The 27,987-nt window shown below is 41.0% G+C and overlaps 1 protein-coding gene across 1 annotated transcript in view; it reads right to left on the bottom strand.

The window, feature by feature from the left end:
* Positions 1–27,987, bottom strand: part of TTC39A (tetratricopeptide repeat domain 39A) — a 60,261-nt gene that overhangs the window by 6,640 nt on the left and 25,634 nt on the right. The window contains exons 4-13 of the mRNA XM_060763588.2: positions 27,333–27,400; positions 27,065–27,132; positions 24,332–24,396; positions 19,618–19,717; positions 13,153–13,218; positions 10,672–10,780; positions 7,080–7,147; positions 5,013–5,072; positions 2,740–2,901; positions 889–980 (exon numbers count right to left, since the gene is read on the bottom strand). Of these exons, the coding sequence (XP_060619571.2) occupies positions 889–980; positions 2,740–2,901; positions 5,013–5,072; positions 7,080–7,147; positions 10,672–10,780; positions 13,153–13,218; positions 19,618–19,717; positions 24,332–24,396; positions 27,065–27,132; positions 27,333–27,400 (858 nt within the window). The remainder of the gene's footprint in view (positions 1–888; positions 981–2,739; positions 2,902–5,012; positions 5,073–7,079; positions 7,148–10,671; positions 10,781–13,152; positions 13,219–19,617; positions 19,718–24,331; positions 24,397–27,064; positions 27,133–27,332; positions 27,401–27,987) is intronic.

Raw genomic sequence — 27,987 nt, 5'->3', positions numbered from 1 at the left:
TTCCAGTAACACATGTCTGGGGCATAGCAAACCTTTTTGGCAGAGCACTTGAAAAACTTGTTCAGGAGTGCTCCAGTGCCCATAAAATTGGAACATGTTTATTTATTTACAGTATTTATATTCCACCCTTCTCACCCTGCAAGGGACTCAGGGCGGATTACAATGTACATATACATGGCAAACATTCAATGCCATAGACACACAACATATATAGACAGACACACAGAGGTTATTTAACATTCCGGCTTTTTTTTTTTATGAGGGTATTCTGGCCATCAGGGAAGCTGTCGCTTCACCATCCATTTGTGACACTGATGAAGCACTTCCTCATTGTATTGTCGAAGGCTTTCATGGCCGGAATCACTGGGTTGTTGTAGGTTTTTTCGGGCAATATGGCCATGTTCTAGAGGCATTCTCTCCTGACATTTCGTCTGCATCTATGGCAAGCATCCTCAGAGGTAGAGAGGTGCTATGCTTGCCATAGATGTAGGCGAAATGTCAGGAGAGAATGCCTCTAGAACATGGCCATATAGCCTGAAAAAACTTACAACAACCCAGTACTTCCTCATTCTTTCCATGCTTGCTGGAGATGTTTTATGGCGTCGTAAATTAGTCTCACCGCATAAGCAGTACCTAAATTTCCTACTTGACAGATGCAACTGTCTTTCGGGCTACAAAGGTCAACGGCAAGCTACACAAATTGGTCAGGAGCTCACTCTGACCCGGGCTGGCTTCGAACGCATGATTTTTTTGTTAGTAATGATCTTAATGCAGCTGACTCCCAGCCAGCTACACCACAGTCCCAGTGCTCCACCTTGCTCTTCCTCTCCAGGCTAAGCTCTTCATTTATACTGTCCCCAAAAATTCACAAGTATGCAGATCTCTTACCTAAAGAGCTCGACTTCATCCTCCCCAAAAGGTCGAGGCTCTTCTGGAGGCAGCATGCTAAGGAAGGCCGCTTTCATGTACACGTACATTGCCTGTGGGAGGGAACAGGCACCTGAATTTAAGATTGTTATTTTGAAAAAGTAACACATAACTCCTTCCAATAGTTTGCTGTTGTTACTTATTACTAGTATGGTAGCATCTTGCCAACATGCTGACTTTTAGCTATGTTCTCAGCATAATTAAAATACTATAAATACGCACACAAACAAACACATGTAGTTATGTATGTGTGTGTGTGTTATGTGTGTCTATCTCTCTCTCTATCCATTTATATGATATTTGGGCTCCCAAATCAACCAGAAATTTCTTTGCCACCAACATTTTGGGTGTAAAGTGCAAATATTACTCCTTATGCATCAAAATAGGGTTACAATATTCCCTGATATTGTTGTATACCTTTTTAAAAAAGCTAATATTGCTTTGACGTTACCCTCAAAACAACATGATAACAAGTAACGTTAGTACTTGTAATGGTTTAATATCATGCTCTGAAAGGTTCATTTAAATGGAGAGTTGTAGTTAACCTACAACCAGAGAGCACTTTGGACTCAAACAATGATGGATCTGGACCAAACTTGGCACAAGCACTCAATATGCCAAAATATGAACACAGATGGTGTTTGGGGGAAATAGACCTTAACATTTGGGAGTTGTAGTCACTGGGATTCACAGTTCACCTACAATCAAAGAGCATTCTGAACCCCACGAACAACAGAATCAGGGCAAACTTCCCACACAGAACCCCCATGACCAACAGAAAACACTTAAGGCCATCCAATCCAACTCCCTTCATCAGGGCAAGAAAACGTAATCAAAGTCCTCCTGATAAAGAGCCATCCAGCCATAGATATAGATAGATAGATTATTCACACACACAAAGATATAGTATCATAGATTTGAAAGAGACCCTTAAAGAAGGACTATGATATGTTGCATGTTCCCAAGTAGGCAAACCAGACATTCTCCACATCAACACTGACAAAGAAACAGCAAGAAATATTATTTACCTACAAGCATAAAGAAATTACATATATTAGAAACCAACACTTTCTCATTACTTTATTTTCCAGATCAACAGACTGGGCCACAGCAACGCGTAGCAGGGGACAGCTAGTAATGTATAAACTGGCTTAGGTTATCTCTTGCTCCTTTTGAACAGAGAAAGTCCTTCATATTCTAGGATAGAGCCTGGTTCAAAGAGAACCTTCATATTCATGGTTAATAATAATAATAATAATAATTATTATTATTATTATTATTATTATTATTATTATTATTTATGCCCCGCCACCATCTCCCCAATGGGGACTCGAAGTGGCTTACATGAGGCAAAGCCCGGACATCATATTACAGCAAAATAAAACCGAAGCATAAACAACAAGCAACATCATCAAAATTACATTAAAAACATATGAATACTGTAACAAAATAACATTACAATAAACACAATCGCAGTAACAGTGGGCAGGCCACGTGTACAGGATAAAATGTTTAAAAACTCTAATGAGATATAAATAGGAGCAAGTTATTTGCAGGGAGCTCATAAAGACACACAGAGTTGTAAAACTAAACTTCCCAGTGACAGAAACGTTGAAGGGAACTACAGGGTCGTATTGTGCACCTACTCGCCAAAGGCGCAGCGAAAGAGCCAGGTTTTAAGGTTCTTTTTAAACGTTTCTAGTGTAGGGGCTTTTCTGATCTCTCCAGGTAATGACTTTTGGTTTATCACTTTCTCAACACCTGCCTCCTCAGACCTGTTGTCCGTTGACCTGTTGTGAATATGTTCCCCACCTTGGACCAGCGGTTCTCCTTGCTCAGCAGATCTGCATAGAAGTAGGCCATCTTCCACATCCCTTTGTATGCAAAGCACCACATCAGCTCCCAGTAGCACATGTGGTGAAACTGCTTCCAAGCCTGCTGGACCGAGCAGCCTTCCTCAAACTTCTTAATGGCCTGGATAGAGATGGAGATGGAGAGATCAATAGGGCTGGTGAAAGACTGAAGCAGGTTGAGGTAGAGACTAACATCTGGAAGCAGGATTCTTATGGAAGTGCAGAGTGGGATGCACAGAGAATCCAGGTTACTAAGAACTGTGCTGCTCTTTTTTTTTTTTTACTCTTTTCAATAATTGTTATTGCTATAAAATGTTTGTGTCAATCAGCGGGGAATGGCTGCTGAAATCCATCAAGCTATAGATATCACTTAATCAGTTTCCCAGTGGCTATTGGTGCACCATGGCAGCATTATTTGAATGCAGAGAATGAGTAGACATTATTTATTTATTTATTTATTTGCGGCATTTATATGTCGCCCTTCTCACCCCAAAGGGGACTCAGAGTGGCTTACAATATATATTTTCATACAATATATTATATTATTAGCATAGTACAATATCAGCATATATTACTATATTGCACAATACCGTTATATTGTAATATTATTAGTAATATTACATGTAATGTAAATATATAATTATAATTATAATATTGAATTATTATTACTAGTATTATATTGTATTACATTATAATATTATAAATATTATATGTATATTATACCTATCCTTCTCAAGCAACAAAACCAACCAAGAGCCCTGTGGCACCTTAAATGTGAACAGGTTTATTATAGCATGACATCTAATGAAAGAGAGCCATTTCAGATGCATAAAGTAGGTATATGCCGGAAGGTAACAACAGTGCCTATTACATTATTAAAATTTGCCATTTTTTTTCGTGTCAAGGGCAACTTGAGAAACTGCAAGTCGCTTCTGGTGTGAGAGAATTGGCTGTATGCAAGAACGTTGCCCAGGGGACGCCTGGATGTTTGATATTTTACCATCTCATGTCCCCGCATGGGGAGCTGGAGTTGATAGAGGGAGCTCAACCCACTCTCCCTGGATTTGAACCACTGACCTGTCAGTCAGCAGTCCTGCCGGCACTAGGGTTTAACACATTGTGCTTTCCTTCAAAATGCAACCAACAAAGTGATTATTTGAGAAGACCATTCAAAGTTTTATTACCATCACATTATGACTTGGTTTTTTAAAAATTTTAAGATGGCGTGTCTATCTCCTTCTCCACCTTAGTATAAAGAAATGAAGAGGTGGATAAGATGGAGAGAATGGGGTTCTAAGAAGAAAGTAGTGATGAGGGAGGATATGGATCCAGCTTGCTCCTTAAATATGTGTTGGGCTATACTACCCATCACCGATGGTCCACACAATCAAGGCCATGCTAGCTGTGGGTGATGGAAGCTGTAATCCAAAACACATTTGGATAATGTAGAATGGTAGGAAATGTAGATATTGTGAGCTCTTGGTAGGCTTCTTTTCAGGCATCTCTCCACAGCATATATTTGCATGTAAGATCACTACTGACCAAAAGGTCATGAGTTCGAAGCCAGCCCAGGTCGGAGTGAGCTTCTGACCAATTTGTGTAGCTTTGACCTTTGTAGCCCGAAAGACAGTTGCATCTGTCAAGTAGGAAATTTCGGTACTGCTTATGCAGTGAGGCTAATTTATGACGCCATAAAAAATCTCCAGCAAGCATGGAAAGAATGAGGAAATACTTCATCAGTGTCACAAATGGACGGTGAAGCGACAGCTCCCCTGGTGGCCAGAATACCCTCATTAAAAAAGCTGGAATGTTAAATAGCTTCTGTGTGTCTTCTATATATGTTGTGTGTCTATGGCATTGAATGTTTGCCATGTATATGTACATTGTAATTCGCCCTGAGTCCCCTGTGGGGTGAGAAGGGCGGAATATAAATACTGTAAATAAATAAATAAATAAAGTACATGTATAAAATTAAACAGCTTGTTTCTCAGTATGCAAACACAACGTTCCAGATAGGTGAAGAAAGCTCACTGCTCTTGATATAACATGTACAATGCTTAAGAAAGGACAAAATGCTCCAGGAGCATGCCTCAAGCCAAGTAAACAGGACGGAAGACATAAATCATTAAGTGACAGGAGCCTAGCTGCATAAGCAGCCTCAAAGGTGTGGGAAAGTACTGTATATTAACTCCCAAAGTTCCCTCCCTCTGTTGCTTAGAGAAAGACTCTCACCTCACTGATGTTTCCTTTGATCTCCTCTATCCTCCCAGCAAAGAACAAGAAAATGGCACTCTATAAAATGGAAAGAGAAGATATCTAGATCAAAATATTTTTGAGAGTTGCTCTTTATTTACTGTCCTGATTTAGAGGGTTTTAAAAAAAAAAACTAGTAGCCAGATTTTATCCATGTTCATTGTTTCCTCCTTTCTGTTGAAATTGCCCACATGCTTGCGGATTTCAATGGCTTCAACCACCATTTCAGACTACAACCTCTCAGGATGCCTGCCATAGATGTGGGCAAAACGTCAGGAGAGAATGCTTCTGGAACATGGCAATACAGCCTGGAAAACTCACAGCAACCTATATTTACGCATTGTATTTTTAAAAAGTTGCCATTTTTATTAGCACAGAGAGTACAGTGTTAGCTATAATGCATCAAAAAAAAAAAAGGAAACTTTTTAAAAAGAGGAACATGAAATGGAATGAACCAAAGATGGGAGAAATTCAACTCTGGCATATTCATCTATCCATAACAGGGACTCTACCAAGGGGTGGTGAAATCTGGTTGTCGTTTTTTTCCCCAACAGCGTGTCGGATAGCCTAATTCAATGCTTTATAAAGATTCTAAAAAACAATGAGATATTATCTAATTCTTAAAAAAACACCATATTAGGCATACCAAATCTGCATCATGAAATTACAGGTGGGGCAGAAAGGCTGGACACTAGAACTTCTTCTAAGCCTCCTGCCGAGGAAAGAAAATCTCAACAAATCATCTCCCTCAATGTATATAGGTCTTGTGGTAGAGTCTTGAAGTGAAAAACTGGCTACTTCATACCACAGGTAGCCACATTTGAATGCTCTCATATGGGAAAAACTCCTCTTAAGAATAAAACATCAGGAAGAAAGGTTATTTCCAGCCTGCTCCACTCTCACTAGTATATTAGATTTCTGCTTACAAAATGTGAAAAATATGATCTCCCCTCCTGGCAGTCAAATTGGTATAATCCATTTTGGCACTTTGTCCCAATAAGTATGCAGACCAAGAAGGTAAGAGCATATGCACATTGGAGGGTTGAATGAAAAGTAATGCCTCCACCTTCATTACTTGGATTTGGATGGGAATATTTTAATAAATCAAACACAGAAATAATCCTTAGAATGTGCTCTTGAACTACCACTATTCACTTTTCCACATAATCACCAGACAATTGGATACAGTTCTGCCAACGATGAACAAGTTTTCTGATGCCATCATGGAAGAAGTCGACACTGTTTCCATAACCCATCGTGCACATATCTTCTGATAGCCAAGCAAAGCAATAATGTGACCCACACGTTCTTGTGAAATGTCAATTATGCTTGAAATTTCTTTCTGAGTAATATGAAGATCTTCCTGAATCAATCTGTCAATCTTTTGCTTGTGAAACTCGGTGGTTGCTGTCACAGGACGTCCAACCATTTGTTTGTCACGCAAGTCAGATGTTCCCACCTCAACATCTTTAAACTTACTCACTCAGCGATGCTCAGTACTCACATCAAAATAATAATAATAATAATAATACTTTATTTATACCCCGCTCCATCTCCCCCAGGGGGACGCGGTACAGCTTACATAAGGCCACGCCCATCAATACAATCACCATAAACAGCTTGCATTCTCTGATGAATCTCCTTTAGGGTGACACCTTCTGCTGTTAAGAATTCAATGACTACACGTTGCTTAAGTCACACTGACCAAGCATCTGCACAGGGTTGCATACTCTGCACTTCAACAACACAACCATTAAATACTAAGGCTTCCTGCCAACATCGAACTGTAGAGGAGAGTCTACTGAACAAGCCAGTACCTGCTGCATACTAGTACTTCCATCTGTTGTGGTCTTACCAAAGTGGAGGCATTACTTATCATTCAACCCTCGTACATATGGGCACACACCTTCTGAAGCCTCTGAATATTCCAAGCATGAAAAGAACATTCAAATTGTTCCTTCTTGAGAGAATGAGGAAGGCAGTCCTATCAGTGATTAACACATGGAGAATATAATGCAGCAGATGCACCTTTCCCAGCTCTTTTACCTGAGGGTAACGGGAGAGATATGGACTCAGCAGGGCTTCAGCCTCTGAAAAATCATCTTCACCAATACCTGGAGAGAGGGAAGGACAGAAACAAGGGGGACGGAGGGGAGAGAAGGTTAATGTGCATCCCAAAAGACTACATTTTTCTCTAAACCAAAGAAGATTGCAAGTGTTGGCTGGATTAAAAGGTTTTCCCCTTCCCCACTGCTTGAAATCTCATCATTCTTCACCACTACCTGTGCCACTTCTGTGAGTTACAACCTAGAAACAGCTGAAATGCTACACAATTCCCACCTTTGCCCTTTAGACAATCTGGTGGCATCATTTCGAAAAGTCACATCTTTGTGTTAAGCCCTGAAAATATTGCCTTCCTCATTTATCTGAACTGTCAACGACCACAGAAATTCATCCACTCAAGTTAGAACACAGACTGACTCCCAACTTGCATTGAAAACCTGTTGCCTCCATGCTATGGAGAAATCTTTTGGATTTTCATTGTTCAACGGAGAAAAAGTTGCGGGCCTGAAAATAGTTGTTCTTTTATGATTTTGGGGTGCTGAAAACGAAAATGACATTTAAAATGTATATTGGCTCTAGTTTTTATGATATAAGCAATCACGTATGGTTGAAAAAATGCATGTTGCGACTTACACTATGGAAGATTCTAGAATATTCTAGAAAGTTTGATGATGCAATATTAGTGCCGTGTGCAAAAGCCAGAAAGCCCTATATAAGGCCAGACTTTTGAACGGTGAGGGTCAGTCAGTTGAAGACTGAGACAGTATCGTTAAACATCGTTTTACATTGTTCTTTTTACTGTAGTTATGCCTCGCACGTGTATAAATAAAACACTATGGAAAAAAGATATCAAGGCAAACGGACTCCGTCAATGCTGTCAGACTACTGCTGGAGCATTGTAAGAGACAATCCTTTCCTTGAATACAAAAGAAAAGTCAAGAGAAGCAAACAGGATAAAAACTAAAGTCATGATTAAAGCGACATTTAAACTTTCAGACTTTTCAACTGCATTAGGCCTACTAATATAGTTTCTTGCTGCACAAACATAAACAATAGACCAATTAAATAAATATTTCTCATGTATAAACTATTGGCAATATAATCTGACTAAAATTTAGTAAATATTCATGGTTTATATACATGCAGTAAGGTTAGGTGGATTATCATAATATTAATGAATTACCTATTGTGGAGAAAATTGAAATAGCTGTTGCATAAAAACCAGAGCCAATTAACACATTTAATTATTATATTTGAATTCAGCATGTTAAATTTATTAAGAAACGGCACATTTCGTTTCCGCAACTGAGAAAAACTGAAAATTTGTAGAACAGTGTTATCATTTATATAGCACAGTTCAAGCACACAATTGAATAATCCTTAAAGCCATCCATAAAGATAGAATCATAGAATCAGAGTTGGAGGAGACCTCAAGGGTCATCTAGTACAACTCTCTTGCTATGCAGGAAAAGCACAATCAAAGCACCCCCAACAGATGGCCATCCAGCCTTTACTTTAAAACCTATAGAGAAGAAGACTCCATCACACCCTGAAGCAGCATATTCCATTGTCAAACAGGTTTTTTACCCACAACAGAGCTTCCTGTCGGCCGCTGCCAACCCCAGGTCTTTCAAGGTCAATCCAGTCCCTTCAAGGATCCCATCCATCCATCTTGCCCTAGGTTGGGCCCTCTTCTTTTTTCTTTCCATTTTCCCCAGCATCATTCTCTTCTCCAAGGTATCCTGTCTTCTCACTATGTGGCCAAAGTACTTCATCTTTGCCTCTACTATCCTTCCCTCCAGTGAGAAGTCAGGTTTTATTTCCTGGAGTATGGACTGGTTTGATCATCTTGTGGTCAAAGGCACTCTCAGAATTTTACTCTAGCACCACAGTTCAAAAGCATCTATCTTCCTTCACTCAGCCTTCCTTATGGTCCAGCTCTCACATCCATATGTTACTACGACGAATACCACTGCTCTAACTATGTGGATCTTCATTGCCAGTGTGATATCTCTACCCTTAACTATTTTGTCCCCCATCTTATACATTTTATTTATTTGCCAAAGATTTGTGAAATTCATTTTCTTGGTTAGACCCAGCTCTTTAATCTGTTAAGAATATATTGGCTTCTGATTCTCTCCTCTGGTGTATTAACTCCACCTCCCAATTTGATAGACTGTTCATACTATTTATTTATTATTTGCGACATTTATATGCCGCCCTTCTCAACCCAAAGGGGACTCAGAGCAGCTTACAAGATGTATATACATACAATATATTATATTATTAGTATAGTACAATATCAGTATTATATATTACTATATTGTATTATACCATTATATTGTAATATTAGTATTTAGTAGTAATTAGTAATATTACATGTAATTTGTGTTACAGTAAGTCGTAACAGGACCAAGTATGTGCGTGTGTTAAAGAAAACCTAATGCTGTTAATTATTATGTGCAGCTGCTAAACTAGGTCAGCTAGTAAGTTTGAGTCACAACCTGTGGGGTATAACTGTATGTGTTTCAGAATACAGTTTAGCTCTATGCTAAGAGGCTTTGCTCTGAGGAGCCTATACTCTGGCATTTTGCTCAACTATTTGTTTTGCTCTCTCATTTGGATGTAGATGAAGATGCCTTATTCTGCATTGCTTACAAGGACTATGTAAGTTTGTTGCACTGTTTGATTCTGTATGCAGCACTGCAAGTTTTTTTTGTTTAACTCTGCTGATAAGAGTAAAGTTACCTGTTTTTTTGTTTTTTGTTTTTTTGGAGCCCCCAGTGGAGCAGTGGGTTAAACCCCTGTGCCGGCAGGACTGAAGACCGACAGGTCGCAGGTTCAAATCCGGGGAGAGGTGGATGAGCTCCCTCTATCAGCTCCAGCTCCTCATGCGGGGACATGAGAGAAGTCTCCCACAAGGATCATAAAACATCAAAATCATCCGGGTGTTCCCTGGGCAACGTCCTTGCAGACGGCCAATTCTCTCACAACAGGATGCTCCTGACACAACAAAAAAAAATCTGTTTTTTTTTTTAAATCTTGCCTGTATGCAATTCTTTATGTCTTCTGAACTGGACCTGACTGAAATACGCTTAGCGCAACAACTTGCACACTAGAAAGAAGGAGTGCTTGCTCTTTAGCTGAAGGACAGCACACCGATTTGATCAGATAGCGAAACCGGCTTCTTCAGAACTTCTCAACTTGCACTGATTTACTACATCCCTCATTTTGTCTTTCCCACATTCAACCACAAGTATAAGGATTAGAATTTTCGACTCTAACTCTCTCCCCTTTTCCTTCCAAAGCCTCTCCCACAATTCTCTAAGTACTTCCTCCCCATTCTCCTTGACTCCCATACTAAGAATAAGTTGTATAGATGCAAATTAACAGAGATGAAACTGTTGTGGATGATGATCCCATATGATCCCCTTGTGGAGAAACCTTGACCCTATTCAAGCTAGAAGAGAGCTACAGGAAAGGAGCCCAGATCTTCCACCTGCAATGTTACTGAGTCCTCCCTCAGTCCCACCCTGCTCTCTAAAGTATTGGGGAGGAACTATCATGCTTTTACCTAAGATGAAGGTAAGGAAGGTATAGTAGCAGAGAAGCAGCATGGTGCAAAGCAATGCCCTCAGGTTGCTTGTGGTGGCCCCCTGGTGCAGCTGTCGCAGGCCATATTCCTAGTAGGGAAGGAAAATAAATAAATAAGAGTATCCAGAGGAGATGGAAGGAAGGGAGCAAGGGAAGTAACATTTATTTGCCAGTATGCTCTGCATAGAGAAGGGGAAAAGGAAATCATTACTTGGGGTTTATATATTTAATGGTTGAGTAAGCACAAGTACAGACTGGTATCCCCTTCATCTGTATTCTGTTTACAAAAGTTGACTCTTTGGAGGAGAGCTGATACCCTTTGAGAAAAGACATAACATCATTTCCTTTTTGTTTATTTGCAGCTCCATAACAATGCCTCCGAGGGCTAACATGCAGAATTTATTTATTTACAGCTTTTCTATTCTGCCCTTCTCACCCCGCAGGGGAGTCAGGGCGGATTACAGTGTACACATATATGGCAAACATTCAATGCCAGTTTTGACATATAAACATATTCAGACATAGACAGAGGCTATTTTTAACTTTTTCTGGCTGCCTGGGGAGCTGTCGCTTTCATCGTCCATATGCGACGCTGATGAAGCACTTCCGCATTCCCCGCATGCTTCCCCGCTGGAATGCTTTGCTGGAGTTTTCTTTATGGCCTCATAAATCAGTTAATTTAGCCTTCCCACATTTTAAGGTGGTACCTTATTTTCCTACTTGACAGATGCAACTGTCTTTCGGATTGTAAAGGTCGTCAACAGGCTACACATAATTGGTTGGAAACCCACTCCAACCCGGGCTGGCTTCGAACTCATGACCTTTTGGTCAGAGTGATCTTAATGCAGCTGACACTCAGCCTGCTCCGGCACAATCCCAGAAGACTATCATAGGTCTTTTGGGAGGACCCCTGGGGGTCAGGACTCCTGGGGGGGTCACGAGTGGGTTCAGAGGGGTCACCATAGACCATAAGAAAACACATATTTGTGATCTTAGGAAACTCTTTGGCAAAGAAGATTGAAGATCTCTCCACCTGTCCTTCTCTTCCTTTTTTGGAAACAGATGATGAATCCTCCCACCAAAAGTCCTCCTTCGATGTGATTGGCCAGCCTCTCAGCTGTTTCTGAGACTCCAAGTGGGGAGGGGAGAGCAGGCGTGCTCGGTGCGGAGGCTGGAGCAAGTACCTTCAAGGCATGGGGGTTCTGTGTGGGAAGTTTGACCCACTTCTATAGTTGGTGAGGTTCAAAACGCTCTTTGATTGTAGGTGAACTATAAATCTGAGCAACTACAACTCCCTCATGCCAAGGTCTATTTTCCCCAAACTCCACTAGTGTTCACATTTGGGCATATTGAGTATTTGTACCAAGTTTGGTCCAGATCCATCATTGTTTGAATCCACAATGCTTTCTTGATGTAGGTGAACTAAACTCCAAAACTCAAGGTCAATGTCCACCAAACCCTTCCAATATTTTCTGTTGGTCATGGGAGTTGTGTGTGCCAAGCCTGATTAAATTCCATCGTTGGTGGAGTTCAGAATGCTCTTTGATTGTAGGTGAACTATAAATCCCAGCAACTACAACTCCCAAATCATAGAATCATAGAATAATAGAATCAAAGAGTTGGAAGAGACCTCATGGGCCATCCAGTCCAATGACTTAATCAATCCCCTCGCAACTCCACCAATATTCAAATTTGAGCATTGGTGCCATATTTGATCCAGTGAATGAAAATAAATTCTGTTTATCAGATATTTACATTACAATTCATAACGGTAGCAAAATTATAGTTATGAAGTAGCAACAAAAATAATTTTATGGTTGGGGTCACCACAACATGAGGAACTGTATTAAGGGGTCATGGCATTCGGAAGGTTGAGAACCACTAGCAGATAGCAATTCCATAAGCAGAGACCACAGTCAATTAGATAACTATTCTGGACTGACAGCATTGCTTCTACTGGCATAACAAGTCATTTTGCCACCACAAAATAACCTGAAACTATGTGGCATTAACCTAATGGTGCCCCCCACCCATCCCATAAAAAACTTCTATGTGGAATCAGAGATTCATCACTAAGATGTTTGCATGTTTCCTTAATGCTTCTAAAATACTGGAACTGCACAGGTCACACTGGACCTACCCACCTGTAGGTTTCTTTTGGTTCTAACCTGGATGTAAGGAAGTCACTTGCCCTGAGCCCTAGGAGAAATTCTTTAAATCTCATGTGCATTAAAATAATTGATAATATAATAAATGCATTAAAATTACTGACTCCACAACATCTCCAGCTTAGGTAAACAGGCTGAGAAAGATTTTTTCCATCTCAGGTTTTGGGTCGATGCCACAAGTGAAAGTATACATTATTGGGATGTATGGTCCAGTGGTTTGACTCTAAAGAAGATAAATATAGTGTATCATACCATATCCTGATGCCTCAAAACACACACACACATGTACATACCTTGTCTCCTGAAAATCCAGCAAACTCCAAGAGTTTCAGGATCCGGGGTGGAAAAAGAGAAAGAGTCTGTGGAAGAAAGACATCAACATGAAAAACAGCTGAGATGCTTTTGAGCACAGTTCTCAGCTTGGACCTGTCATGTCCAATTGATCTGAGTTAGCTAAATGGTTCTGGCCCAACCTACCTGTCCGAACGCATCTCCTCCTATGAACCAGCTAGGACGTTAAGATCGTCTGGGGAGGCCCTGCTCTCGATCCTGTCTGCGTCACAAATACTTTTGGCGGGGACAAGAGGCAGGGCCTTCTCAGTGGTGGCCCCTCGGCTACGGAACACCCTTTCTAGAGACATTAGATTGGCCCCTTCTTTGTTAGCATTTCGTAGGAAAGTTAAGACCTGGTTGTTCGAGCAGGCATTCGAAAAGGCAGTGTAACAAATATAGGAACATGGAACGACTGGATGATGAGACTGGATCCTGATTCTAACTAAGAGACGCTAACAAGTTATGTTGTATTGACTTTGTAATGATTGTATATTTATGCCATTGTTTTTAATTGTTTTTATTATGTTGAGCACTGAATTTTTGCTACTGTAAACCGCTTTGAGTCACCCGAAGGGCTGAGAAAGCGGTATATAAATGGAGTAAATAAATAAATAAATAAATAAAATTTCAGTGTAACTCCAGTCACATACAAACACACACACTAGCTTTGCATAGCATAGGTGTGTTTATTTTGCTGTCTGTGCCCCCTGATCAGATTTCACCTCACTTTCTATCCCTGTGATAATCGGATTTTGAAAAAATTGGCTAGTTGTGGACGTAAGGATTGGTGATAAAGCTTCAGCGGAGACACCTTTTCCCTATAATAACACTTTCAGGAGTTAATTTCCCTTCCAAGGGGAGAGTTCTCTCACTTCCTGTTGTCTCATGCCTGTTCTTAACTATTTTACATCAGATGTTTTCCACTGACATTAAGTCTAGTTGAGTCCAACTCTGGGAGGTGATGCTTATCTCAATTTCTAAGCCAAAGAGCTGGCGTTGTCCATAGACATCTCCTAGGTCATGTGACCAGCATGACTGCATGGAGTGCCGTTACCTTCTCACTGAAGTGGTGCCGACTGATCTACTCACATTTTGCATGTTTTCAAACTGCTAGGTTGGCAGAAGCTGGGATTAACAATGGGAGCTTACCTTGCTCCACAGACATAACTGCCGATTTTTTGGTCAGTAAGTTCTGCAGCTTAGCGGTTTAACCTGCTGTGCCACCAGGTTAAGCTGTACCACTTATTCTACCAGCACTTTGCTTAATTTTGCTTTGCCATCATAACCAGTAAGCAACAATCTAACAGTAGGATTGAGTTGGAATTGTACTAGAATAAATTCGGAAGACTACATTCAAATCATCCTACGTCAGAGAGGACAGAAGTGCGCCAGTTCCAACCATTCATATTTTCTAACTTCCATCCTAGTAATACATAGTTAGTCTATTTAAAGAACATAGACACCTTTGAGACCAACTGAAAGAATGAAGTCAATAACCTAAGTTTGTGTAGACTAAATCTCCTTCTTCGGATGCACTGAGAGAAGTAGACATTGTCTATGAAAGCTTTGTTCTCTCAGTTTTTAAAGTGCTACACGATCCCTTTGCATAGTTACTTAATATAGCAGATTTCTCTTCATTGTGTTATTCTTATACTAATCTGATATTGTTGATTAAACTCTTTTGTTTTTACTAGGTTGACCATTAAAATCAGAAAGGAAAGAAAGGCAGGCTTTACCTGCCTGTAGGTACAATACTCAAAGTTAAACAATACACGTCATGTCATCAATCATAAACAGACAAGAGCAAACAAAGTATTATGATTCGTGTCCTTATATTGCTAGATTAGTTCCTTCAGTACTAGGTCGTGTCTGATTATGTGACATGGGAAACCATAACTTCCTGTTTGTTACTGTCTATAATGTGATCCCAGGGCCTGGGGATGTATCGAACATTCAGTCATCAACACTGTGCAGTTCTAGCTACCTGGGCCAACTCAGCTTTTTCTTTCTGAGTGTGACCCAGAAAGGCTAGCCTTGATTATTCATATGATGTCCCCTAAACCAGGGTCCACCCCAGTGGACATGAAAATTTTCCATCATTTGAAAAAAACAATACTTTCCAGAAGCAACATAAACAAATTCTCACTCTGCCTATCCTACCTCTTCCGAACTGGGGAAGCTATCAGAGTCATACAATCCTAGAGTTGGAGGGATCCTCATGGGCCATGTCCTCATGAGGACCAGGACACTGGTAGGGATACCGAGGTGCTTGTTTATAAAGCTATTGTCCTCCCAACCCTGCTATACGCCTGCGAGACATGGACTATCTACAGACGTCACATTCAACTCCTAGAACGATTCCATCAGCGTTGCCTCTGAAAAATCCTGCAAATCTCTTGGGAAGACAGGTGGACAAATGTCAGCGTGCTGGAAGAAGCAAAGACCACCAGCACTGAAACGATGGTCCTCCGCCATCAACTCCGCTGGACCGGCCACATTGTCCGGATGCCCGACCACCGTCTCCCAAAGCAGTTGCTCTACTCCGAACTCAAGAACGGAAAACGGAATGTCGGTGGACAGGAAAAGAGATTTAAAGATGGGCTCAAAGCCAACTTTAAAAACTCTGGCATAGACACTGAGAACTGGGAAGCCCTGGCCCTTGAGCACTCCAGCTGGAGGTCAGCTGTGACCAGCAGTGCTGCAGAATTTGAAGAGGCACGTATGGAGGGCAAAAGAGAGAAACATGCCAAGAGGAGGGCGCATCAAGCAACCCTGACCAGGACCGCCTTCCACCTGGAAACCAATGCCCTCACTGCGGGAGAAGATGCAGATCAAGAATAGGGCTCCACCTACGTACCCACCGCCATTACACCGATCTTGGAAGACAATCCTACTCGGACAACGAGGGATCACCTAAGTAAGTAAAAGCATGGCCCATTGAGTCCAACCCTCCCTACTCAATGCTGGATCTACATTTAAAGCAACCCACATAGAACTGTCCAGTCTCTTTTTGAAGAAGTCCAGAGAAGTAGGCCCCATTGGTTCCATTCCTGAACAGCTGTCAAAAACTTCCATCTGACATTCAATCAAAATCGACTCTCCTGGAACTTAACAATCATGAGATTTATCCCCAGAGACAGCAGAGAACAGGTCTACCCCCTTCTTTCTCTGACAACTCTTGAGATATTTAAAGCATTTCCTTCTAGGCTTATTCGATTTGGCAGCCTTGACTATATCCTTTCCCATATGAATGACTGATAATAAGACAAAGAAGAAATAGAATCTGAACTACTTTCCTCTCCTGGAAGACAAGACCTGAAGTGGAAAGTTCTTACAGAAGTTTGAAATGCTCTTCTTATTGTAGGTCACACAGAAACAGGAAACAGTGCTGCAAGAAGTGCACTAGTTAAAAGATTGTTTTATTTATTTCTCACATTGATACGCTTCCTCTTGCCATAATAACTGCTTGCATTAAGAAGAAGAATGGAGCAAATGAGTTCAATACTGCTGGCAGTCATCAATGCCTGGCATTTTTTCTTTTATTATATTAAAGGGAGTTATTTAAAAAAGAGATGACAGAGGTTGGCTGAGAAGCCACATTCTTGTGACCATTACAAGTTCCCAAACTAGCTTCAGCTGGCCACAAGGGACCTCATGGGCCATCCAGTCCAACCCCCTGCCAAGAAGCAGGAATATTGCATTCAAATCACCCCTGACAAATGGCCATCCAGCCTCTGCTTAAAAGCTTCCAAAGAAGGAGCCTCCACCACACTCTGGGGCAGAGAGTTCCACTGCTGAACGGCTCTCACAGTCAGGAAGTTCTTCCTAATGTTCAGATGGAATCTCCTCTCTTGTAGTTTGAAGCCATTGCTCCGCGTCCTAGTCTCCAAGGAAGCAGAAAACAAGCTTGCTCCCTCCTCCCTGTGGCTTCCTCTCACATATTTATACATGGCTATCATATCTCCTCTCAGCCTTCTCTTCTTCAGGCTAAACATGCCCAGTTCCCTAAGCCGCTCCTCATAGGGCTTGTTCTCCAGAGCCTTGATCATTTTAGTCGCCCTCCTCTGGACACATTCCAGCTTGTCAATATCTCTCTTGAATTGTGGTGCCCAGAATTGGACACAATATTCCAGATGTGGTCTGGAACATTGTGTCCAATTCTGGGCACCAGAATCTGAGAGAGAGGGCCTTTTCGGTGGTGGCCCCTCGACTCTGGAACTCACTCCCTAAAGACATCAGACAGGCTCCAACTCTGGCAGTCTTCAGGAGGAGCTTGAAGACGTGGCTGTTCCAGTGTGCGTTCCCGGAATAATGACCCCATAGCACTTTGTCCTCCAAAGCACTTTACATTTCTTTAAGTCTGCTCGTATGCCCTTCCACAAACACCAGTATCACCTTTCGTCCATGTCCCAGCATTATTTCCAATTTTAACTCTGCATTTGGCCTTCCCACTGTTTTTAATTATGTGTTGTCTTATTGATAATGTTGTGTATTTTATTGTCTATGTTTTTTTAATAGCTTGTATTGTTGTTATTATTGCTTGTATTGCTGTGTTTTTGGGCTTGGCCTCATGTAAGCCGTATCGAGTCCCTTGGGGAGATGGTAGCAGAGTACAAACAAAGTATTATTATTATTATTATTATTATTATTATTATTAGTTGAAATGAGTATGGGATTTGCACTCCATATACAAAACCATCCTTGTTTACTTTTAGAGTCTCACTACCAAGTCAAATGCTATGGTAGGATCACAAGTGACAGAATTCTCTTCAAGGGAAGTTTTAGTCTAGCATTAAGCATCAACTGCAAATTTTCAGAACATGCCATCGTGTGAAAACACCAAATGACTAAGACCTCACTCTCACTCTGAGACTTCTCCCCCTTGGCCTAAGGACTCAAAAAGAACCACCAAAGCCAGAAATCTGGGAACCATTTTCTTATTTCCTCTCCTGATGGCTATGTAGAAGACAAAGGGGTAAAGGTGACATGGACACGGCCCTCTTCCTAGTATTTTCATCAATTATGTCAAGATGACATAGTCATCCATCCTGCTGTTCTCCCAGTTACGACTTCATCACATTGCCAAAAATAAGCGTCCTAGGATGCGTAGCACCTTCTTCAGGGATGGAGCCCCATGTCGCCATGCCGGAGAAGCATGACAACACGCCTGCTGGCGAAACAGCACAAGGGGGGGGGGGGGGGTACCTTCTCCCATGTGATAAGATTGTTAGATATGTCTCCTTTAAGAGGAAGACTCAAAAGACCTCAGAGAGAGACGGTCATGCTAATTTTCATTTTGGGAAAATAAGCTGATAATAATAACAATAAACCTTTATTTATACCCCTCTACCATCTCCCACAGGACTCAGTGCAGCTTACAAGAGGCCGAGCCCAAATACATCAGAAACAAAAAACACAACAATACAACAATAAATAACTCATAGCAAAGCAAAACAATAACAAAAATCACAACGCATTTAAAAACCTGTGGCAGGGCCAAATGTAATGGTTAATTTTTTTAAAAAAAATGCTGGGCATGTCCAGGTGAAATAGGATGGATATTTTAGGGATAAGTGGGTGTGCAGACAATTCTAACTCTCTTGTAAAGTGCATTTGGGACAAATTGCTTGGGATACCTTAATCTAGGAAGGCACACTGGAACATCCATGTTTTCAAGCTCCTTCTAAAGACTGCCAGTGTTGGGGCATGCCTGATGTCCTTGGGGAGGGAGTTCCAGAGTCGTGGGGCCACCACTGAGAAGGCCCTGTCCCTCGTTCCCACCAATCATGCTTGCGATGCAGGTGGGATCGTGAGCAGGGCCTTTCCAAATGAACGAAGAGATTGTGTAGGTTCGTATACGGAAATGCGGTCACGCAGGTAGGAGGGTCCCAAACCGTTTAGGGCTTTGTAGGTAAGCACCTGCACCTTGAATTGGGACCGGAAAATAATCATAGTAGATGGGCTGTCTACATCCTTCTTAGAAGGCCAAGACAATCTTGGGTCTCCTATTATCTTTCTTTAAAGCAGGGGACAGCAGTATGATGTATATGTAGTCCCAAAGCTGTTTTCCTGATGCTCATTCTCCTCATCTCCCAATACCTTCTCTTTTCCTAGTAACATGAACTCCCTGCATTGTTCAACAAATTAAAAAATAATCATATATGTAATTACTATCTATGACCAAATTCAGGATATTCGTTAGGATAAAGTATTGTTTCTGTATTTGTCCAACTGATAAAACTGATTCCACTGCCATGTGTTTCAGGGATAAGTTGCAGTGTCAAAAGTCAAAAGAAATTAATTTAAATTTAGTTGCAAGGACAACTCTATTCTGTGACTAAATGAACAAATGAGAATAGCTTCCTGATTATAATTCAGTTTTTATTCTTATGTCTATGTTATGATGGAAGCACACTGCAACTCACCAAGTTGAAAGCACCAATGCCCAGGGCAATTCCTCCCTCCAGATGCACACGAGAGGAGCTTCTTGGCAACTGATTGGGTTGGATGAAACTGTTGAGTTCTCTGTAAACATAAAATAGTTAAGAGAATCCCACTGCACCTTCAATTCTCAGGAGCTATAACGCAAAACCTACAGGCCCTCCCTGGTTCAAAAGCCTTTGGACCATAAGGCCACTCAACATCCCAGATTTTTTGAAAAGTTTGGTGAAGCAGTTTTGAAGAATTCACAAGTTTGCATACATTTTGAGTGGCTCTAATAGAACTAATGCTGAACCACTATTCTATTCCATGCATACTTCTGCTTTAAAAATGAATATATGTTACTAGCTGTCTCCTGCCACGCGTTGCTGCGGTCCAGTCTGGTGATCTAGAAAATAAAGTAATGAGAAAGTGTTGGTTTCTAATATATGTAATTTCTCTATGCTTGTGGGTAAACAGTGTGCCAAGTTTGGTCTTGATCAGTCATTGGTTCAGAGTCGCAGTGGTTTCAGTAAGTGAGTGAAGGTACTGCAAGTCCCATCATCCATGGTCAACCCTCCTCCAAACTGCAGCAGGATGTAGAGTGGGTCCTGGGGGCTCTGTGTGCCAAGTTTGGTCTTGATTGGTCATTAGATGAGGGTTGCAGCAATCTTGGGAAGGGAGTGGAGGTACTTAAAGTCCCATCATCCATGGTCTGTCCTCCTCCAAACTGCACCAGGATGTAGAGTGGGTCATTGGGGCTCCATGTGCCAAGTTTGGTCTTGATCAGTCATTGGCGAGGGTCTCAGCAGTCTCAGAAAGTGAGTGAAGTTACTGCAAGTCCCATCATCCATCTCCAAAGTTTTCCAAACGACACCAGGACGTAAAGTGGGTCATGAGAGGTCTATGTGTCAAGTTTGTTCTTGATCAGTCATTGGATGAGGTTCGCAGAGGTCTCAGAATGTGAGTGAAGGTACTGGAAGTCTCATCATCCATGATCAACCCTCCTCCAAAACTGCAGCAGGATGTAGAGTGGGTCACCTACATATTTCCATGCAACTGAAAACCTTTCTTTATTCAGTCACACTTCCTTACAGCTTCTTTTCACACTTGGTTGCAACTCCTTCCCTTAGCAACACACACACAAAAGAAGTGGAGAGAAGAGAGTCCCTCTATATGTGTACCAAAGAAACACCTGAATAGGGTTTTGGTGTGCAAGAAATGCTGTTCCCGTGCTAAGACACTGAGTGTGATAGCTTTAAGGCAGAGATGTACCCTTTCCTATATCCAAATGTCTAACCTATGTTTCTTAAACTGCCAATCCAGAAAAGGTCAAATGCTTATCCTGGAAGGAGAACTGGCATAACTGGATTGGTAGCAATTTCTTCCTTTTTTCCTCTCATCTGCAAACAATTATCACTGTTTTTGGGATGAAATTCACACACATTCTCCAAAACTGGAAAACACCTATCCGACATTTTTAGAGGATACTTTTTAAACATTGATATTTATCTTTGATCTTTAGTGACAATCTACATTTCAGGAGATAAATAATATTTTACACAGTTCCCAGAATTGTGTGATTTCGTATTGCAGTAGAGGCAAATGGAACTGCATGTTTGAGTGTTCCTCCAATCTTACTTTAAGTATAATTCTGAAGGGAGTCAGCACCATGTACTGGTTTGAGCATTGGACTACTATTCTGGAGATCAGGACTCAGAGCTCCAGTCAGTTGTGGAAACCCACTGGGTGACCCTGGGTGAGTCACACACTCTTGATCCCCTAAAACCTATGATAAGCCTTAGGTCACAATAAGTCAGAAATGACTCAAAAGCTCACAACAACAAATAACTCTCAGAATGCAGAAAAATAGCCTATTATGTGACTCATCTAGATGCCAGCATTCCAAACAAAATGCTCATGAACATGTTGGATACGATCTCTGTGTTATGTTTCCCTATCACCTATATAAATAAAAATGTAATGTTCGTTTGTGGTATTAACATAACTCAAAAACCACTGGACGAATTGCCCCCAAATTTGGACAGCATACACCTAACAACCCAATGTATGTCCTTCACTCAATATTTTTTCGATTTTGTCATTTGGGAGTTGGAGTTGCTGGGATTTATAGTTCACCTACAATCAAAGAGCATTCTGAACTCCACCAATGATGGAATTGACACACAGGACTCCCATAATCAACAGAAAACACTAGAAGGGTTTGGTGGGCATTGACCTTGAGTTTGGGAGTTGTAGTTCACCTACATCCAGACAGCACTGTGGATTCAAACAATGATGAATCTGGACCAAAGTTGGCACACACACTCAATAGGCCCAAATATGTACACAGGTGGAGTTTGGGGGAAACAGACCTTGACATTTGGGAGTTGTAGTCACTGGGATTTACAGTTCACCTACAATCAAAGAGCATTCTGAACTCCACCAATGATGGAATTGAAACAAACATGGCATACAGGACTTCCATGACCAACAGAACACACTGGAAGGGTTTGGTGGGCATTGACCTTGAGTTTGGGAGTTGTAGTTCACCTACATCCAGAGAGCATTGTGGATTCAAACAATGATGAATCTGGACCAAACTTGGCACAAACACTTAATATGCCCAAATATGTACACAGGTGGAGTTTGGGAGAAATAGACCTTGACATTTGGGAGGTGTAGTCACTGGGATTTACAGTTCACCTACAATCAAAGAGCATTATGAACCCCACGAACGACAGAATCGGGGCAAACTTTCCACACAGAACCCTCATGACCATCAGAAAATACTCAAGGCCATCCAATCCAACTCCCTTCATCAGGGCAAGAAAACGTAATCAAAGTCCTCCTGACAAAGAGCCATCCAGCCATAGATAGATAGATACATAGATAGAGATAGATATGATTCACACACAGAGATATAGTATCATAGATTTGAAAGGGACTCTTAAGGACAATGATATCTTGCATGTTCCAGGGTGGGCAAACCAGACACTCTCCACATCAACACTGACAAAGAAACAGCAAGAAATACTGTTTACCTTCAAGCATAAAGAAATGGCATATATTAGAAACCAACACTTTCTCATTACTTTATTTTCCAGATCAACAGACTGGGCCACGGCAATGCGTGGCAGGGGACAGCTAGTGAAGAATAAAATTGTATATTGTTATGTGGTTTTGGGTATCCATTAAGGCAGGGGTCCTCAAACTAAGGTCTGGGGGCCAGATACGGCCCTCTAAGGTCATTTACCTGGCCCTTGCTCAGGTTCAACCTAAGTCAGAAATTACTTGAAAGCACACAACAACAACAACAATCCTATCTCATCAGCCAAAAGCAGGCCCACACTTCCCATTGAAATACTAATAAGTTTATATTTGTTAAAATTGTTCTTCACTTTAATTATTGTACAGTTTTAAAGTGTTTTGTGCACTACAAACAAGATATGTGCAGTGTGCATAGGAATTCATTCATGCTTTTTTCAAATTATAATCTGGCCCTCCAACAGTTTGAGGGACTGTGACCTGGCCCTCTGTTTAAAAACACCTTGCATTAAGGTGTTTCTTCTGGACACAAGCAGACAGAACCCTATTGTCTCTGCTTCTTTTTCTGTGTTGCTGAAGGAAGGAGTTGTAACCAAGTGGGAATAATAATAATACTTTATTTATACTCCGCTACCATCTCCCCAAGGGACTCGGTGTGGCTTACATGAGGCCGAGCCCACAATACTTCAATACAAGCAATACAACCACAATACAAAGCAAAATACTAATACTAATACAAAGCAATTAAAATAAATCTCATACATAAATAGCATAAACATTAAACAACAGCACAACACACATTTAAAATAGCACATTTAAAATAGCATAAACGTTGAACAATAGCACAACACACATTTAAAATCTATGGTGTGAAGAGAAGTGGTAAGGAAGTGTGACTGAATAAACAGTGGTTTTCAACCTATGGATCCCCAGATGTTTTGACCTTCAACTCTCGGAAATCCTAACAGCTGGTAAACTGGCTGGGATTTCTGGGAGTTGCAGACCAAAACACCTGGTAACCCACAGGTTGAGAACCACTGGAATAAAGCAACACTTTCAATTGCATGGGGATGTGTAGCTGAGTTCACTTGAATTTATATGCAGACACAGACCATCCCATAGGTTTTCCAATAACAACAACAACAACAACAACAACACTTTATTTATAGCCCGCCCTCTCTCCCTGAAGTGACATCAAATGCCAAAACAAACAAATACAGGCCCGTAGCCAGGATTTTGTTTCGGGGGGGGGGGGGCTGAGTTTGGTTCAGGGGGGGGGGGCTGAGTCTGAGTGAAAGAGGGTCTACCCTAGCAAACCTTTTGTATCGTTACCCCAATACCCCCCAACCCCCCACCCCCCCGGCTACATGCCTGAACAAATAACAATCAAGATGAAACATGAAAGAAAATAAACTAAATATAGCTTATAAAAAACCAAAATTAACTGAGGATAAACTCAATAAACATAATATAACACAAGGAGTCCAAGTAATTAAAACACAATACATTAAAAGCATAATATAGTCTATCAACATCAGCAGACAGATCCTGGTATAACATCCTAGCTATGCTTCTTCGTGTGCCTTTTGCTTCCTTTGCCTCTTATTAAATGTCTACATTATAACTAAAATAGTTTCATTTTTCAAGCTGTCAGTTGCTATTCCAACTTACCTGTAGATGAGGTAGCTGTTACGCACCTTGATTCCTCCTTTTATGAAATTCACCATATTTTCATCCTGTAAAAATGAAAATGAGTCAAAAAGTGTAAAATGTTGGTCTGTTGTTGGGTTTGATGCATTCAAAGTAATGCTATTATGGGCCAAGGAAAATTTAATACAGACGTCCACTGCCAGGACAAATAAAATGTGTCAAACAGCATCCATTCCATGCTTTGTGAAACTGGGGATTGTGACCCTCCATCCCCCCCCCCCCCGGGTAACACTACCAGAGTGGTTCTTCTCTTGCAGCCTGCAGGAAAGCCCCTTCACTAGAAACACTTAAAAAGAACCTCAAAACCTGGCTTTTCCGCTGCGCCTTTGGCAAGTAGATGCTCAGCATGATATTTTATACCCCCTCAACGTTTTGGCTAATGGAGTTCGTGCCCTCCAAATAGGATATTCTGCCCCACAACTCTGTGTGTTTTATGAGTTCCATTTAAACTTCCTGCTCTTATTTTATCTCATCATCGTCTGTTAATTGTTTTTTTATTCGGAATATGTGGCCCGCCCATTGTCAGCTCTATCGTGATAGTGTCTATTGGAATTTTTATTTTTTATTACTATTTTTATTTTATTATTATTTTAATGTCATTTTGATAATGTTGTTGTTGTCTGATGTATATGCTTTGATTTTATTGTTGTATTTTGTTGTCCGGGCTTGGCCCCATGAAAGCCGCTCCGAGTCCCCATCGGGGAGATGGTCGCGGGGTAGAAATAAAGTTTATTATTATTATTATTATTATTATTATTATTATTATTTTGTTTATCGTTTTTCTGTTTTAATTTATGTGTTGTCGAGCTTGGCCTCATGTAAGCCGTTCCGAGTCCCTTGGGGAGATGGTCGCGGGGTAGAAATAAAGATTATTATTATTATTATTATTATTATTATTATTATTTTGTTTATCGTTTTTCTGTTTTATTTGTTGTCGGGCTTGGCCTCATGTAAGCCGTTCCGAGTCCCTTGAGGAGATGTTCGCAGGGTAGAAATAAAGATTATTATTATTATTATTATTATTATTATTATTATTATTCCTCATCAAGCACTGTCTCTTAGGGTTTTTAAAATTGGTCTTCTTACAATCTCCAGCCCAACTGCACTCATTTCCCCAACGGGTGCAGAGTCCTTGCATACAGCTACAAATATGGGTTGGGCCACTAATTCCCACATACTGTTACAAAAAGGACTAAAGAGGAACAAGAAGGCTACCCATTTTAAAACTAGCTGATCTGGCAATGAGGCAAGAGAAGGGAGCAGCTGTTGTTGGCTCCTCTTCCCTGTAAATTCTGCAAAAGTTTTTTTAAATTATGTTTATTAGGTTTTATACATATACAGATTAAAAGTAAAAAAGAAACATAAGAAAACAGTGTTCTAACATACAAAGGACATGTTACAAATCTACCTACCCCCCCCCCAACCCCCCTCCCTAACCTAACCACCTCTGCTACTAAAAACGAGAGGAAACCCTAACTTAAGGATACAGGGTGGGGAAAGCTGTATGGGTAGTGGTACATAAAGAGTATACAAGGGGTAAGAGCGGGGAAGGATCAGGGGCGGCTCAACCCATTACGCAAAGTAAGCATTTGCAGTATAGTTGATTTTGCCCAGGGGCGCTCTTGAGGTGCTCTTGGGGGAAAATAGACCTTGACATATGTGGGTTGTAGTTACTGGGATGTTATAGTTAACCTACAATAAAAGAGCATTCTGAACTCCACCAATGATGGAATTGAACCAAATATGGCACACAGAACTCCCACAACGAACAGAAAATATATATCAGTGATTGGTTGGGGGGGGGGGGGGCGCCAAAATACTGTTTGCTTACCGAAGAAAATTACCTAGGGCCACCTCTGGGAAGGATACTAAACTAAGGGTATATTTAGAACTTCCAATCGTCTTTATCATGAACAAATGTCTCTTTTCTACTCTTTCTTTATTTCTACTTTAGTCTTCTCGTCTTCTTTTTTCTCCCATTTCCGATGGAGGCAATTCTGAATGTCTATATCAGTATCTTTATGTGCTTCTGTTTTAAATAGTCTTTCTGAGTGGCTACTTTGCTAATTTTTTGCTAATTCTTTTTCCTGGATAACTGGAAAGAAAATGGTGTGACTCAGCCTATTGCAAGGTATGGTCTCTCTGTTTTGAACTATTGAACTTTATACCCTTCTCATATGGGGTTCTGCCCCACACTAATCCAGCTGTTTTGGACAGCAACCTACACATGTTTTAGAGTTCAACCTCAAGTTGAACTCCAAAACTTCCACAAACGCCACTATCACCTTTTCATTCATGTCCCAGCATTATTTCCATTTTAACTTTACATTTGGCCTTCCCACTGTTTTTAATTGCGTGTTGTCTTATTGATAATGTTGTATATTTTATTGTCTATGTTTTTATTTTAAATGCTTGTACTGTTGTTGTTTTGCTTGTATTGTTGTATTCGGGCTCGGCCTCATGTAAGCCGCACCAAGTCCCTTGGGGAGATGGTAGCGGGGTACAAATAAAGTGTTGTTGTTGTTGTTGTTGTTGTTGTTGTTGTTGTTGTTATTATTATTATTATTATTATTATTATTATTATTAAGTTTTCTAGCCAGGGGCTGGTGAAACAAGAACCCAAAACACCAATTTGGGGAAGACTGCCACTGAATTTACTGCATGTATGCTCCAAGGGATGGAAGCTTTTCTTACCTGGAGGAAAGTAAGGGCTGCCCGGTGCAACAGGCATTCTGCATAGCACACTTCAGCATGCAGCTCCTCTGTAACAGAAAAAGCGTGATTCAGTACAAAGTAGGTTAGCCAAGTTTTCCACACAGTAATACAGGGCATCCCCTCCAATATTTGTTTCCAACAGTTGGTTAGATGCCTCTAGGAAAATCACAAACACCACATCCCCATCCCACCATGGACTGCAAAAAACCCCAATGTTTTCCAACACCCCCCAAATAATGCTTCTCACCTTCAGTACATGCATCTCCACTTTGCCGACTGGAAAAGGAGCTGCTCACAGTGGTTTTCCTTCGAAACCTAGCAGAAAATCCAAGAGCAGTTGCTTAGCTAGGTTCCTGGCCTTCTTTAATAATAATAATGATAATAATAATAATAATAATAATGCTTTATTTATACCCCGCCACCATCTCCCCAAGGGACTCGGAGTGGGTAACATGAGGCCAAGCCCGACAACACATCAATAGAATGGAAAAACGATAAACAAAAAAACAATAGGTTCTTGTGGGTTTTTTTGGGCTATAGGGCCATGTTCTAGAGGCATTTCTCCTGACGTTTCGCTTGCATCTATGGCAAGCATCCTCAGAGGTGAGGTCTGTTGGAAATAGGACAATGGGTTTATATATCTGTGGAATGGCTGGGGTGGGGCAAAGAGCTCTTCCTTGCTAGAGCTAGGTGTGAATGTTTCAACCTTCATTAGCATTTGAAGGCCTGCCTGAGCCTGGGAAAAATCTCCTGCTAAGAGGTGTTAAGCTGTGCCTGGTTGTTTCCTCTCTGCTTCATTAGCATTTGAAGGCCTGCCTGAGCCTGGGAAATCTCCTGTTGAGAGGTGTTAAGCTGTGCCTGGTTGTTTCCTCACTACTGTTTTTGCTGTTGTAATTTTAGAG

This window comes from Anolis sagrei, chromosome 2 (genome assembly GCF_037176765.1).
Source record: "Anolis sagrei isolate rAnoSag1 chromosome 2, rAnoSag1.mat, whole genome shotgun sequence".
NCBI classification, from domain to species: domain Eukaryota; kingdom Metazoa; phylum Chordata; class Lepidosauria; order Squamata; family Dactyloidae; genus Anolis; species Anolis sagrei.
The sequence above is the reverse complement of the archived record's forward strand: the minus strand, read 5'-3'. Positions and strand labels throughout refer to the sequence as shown.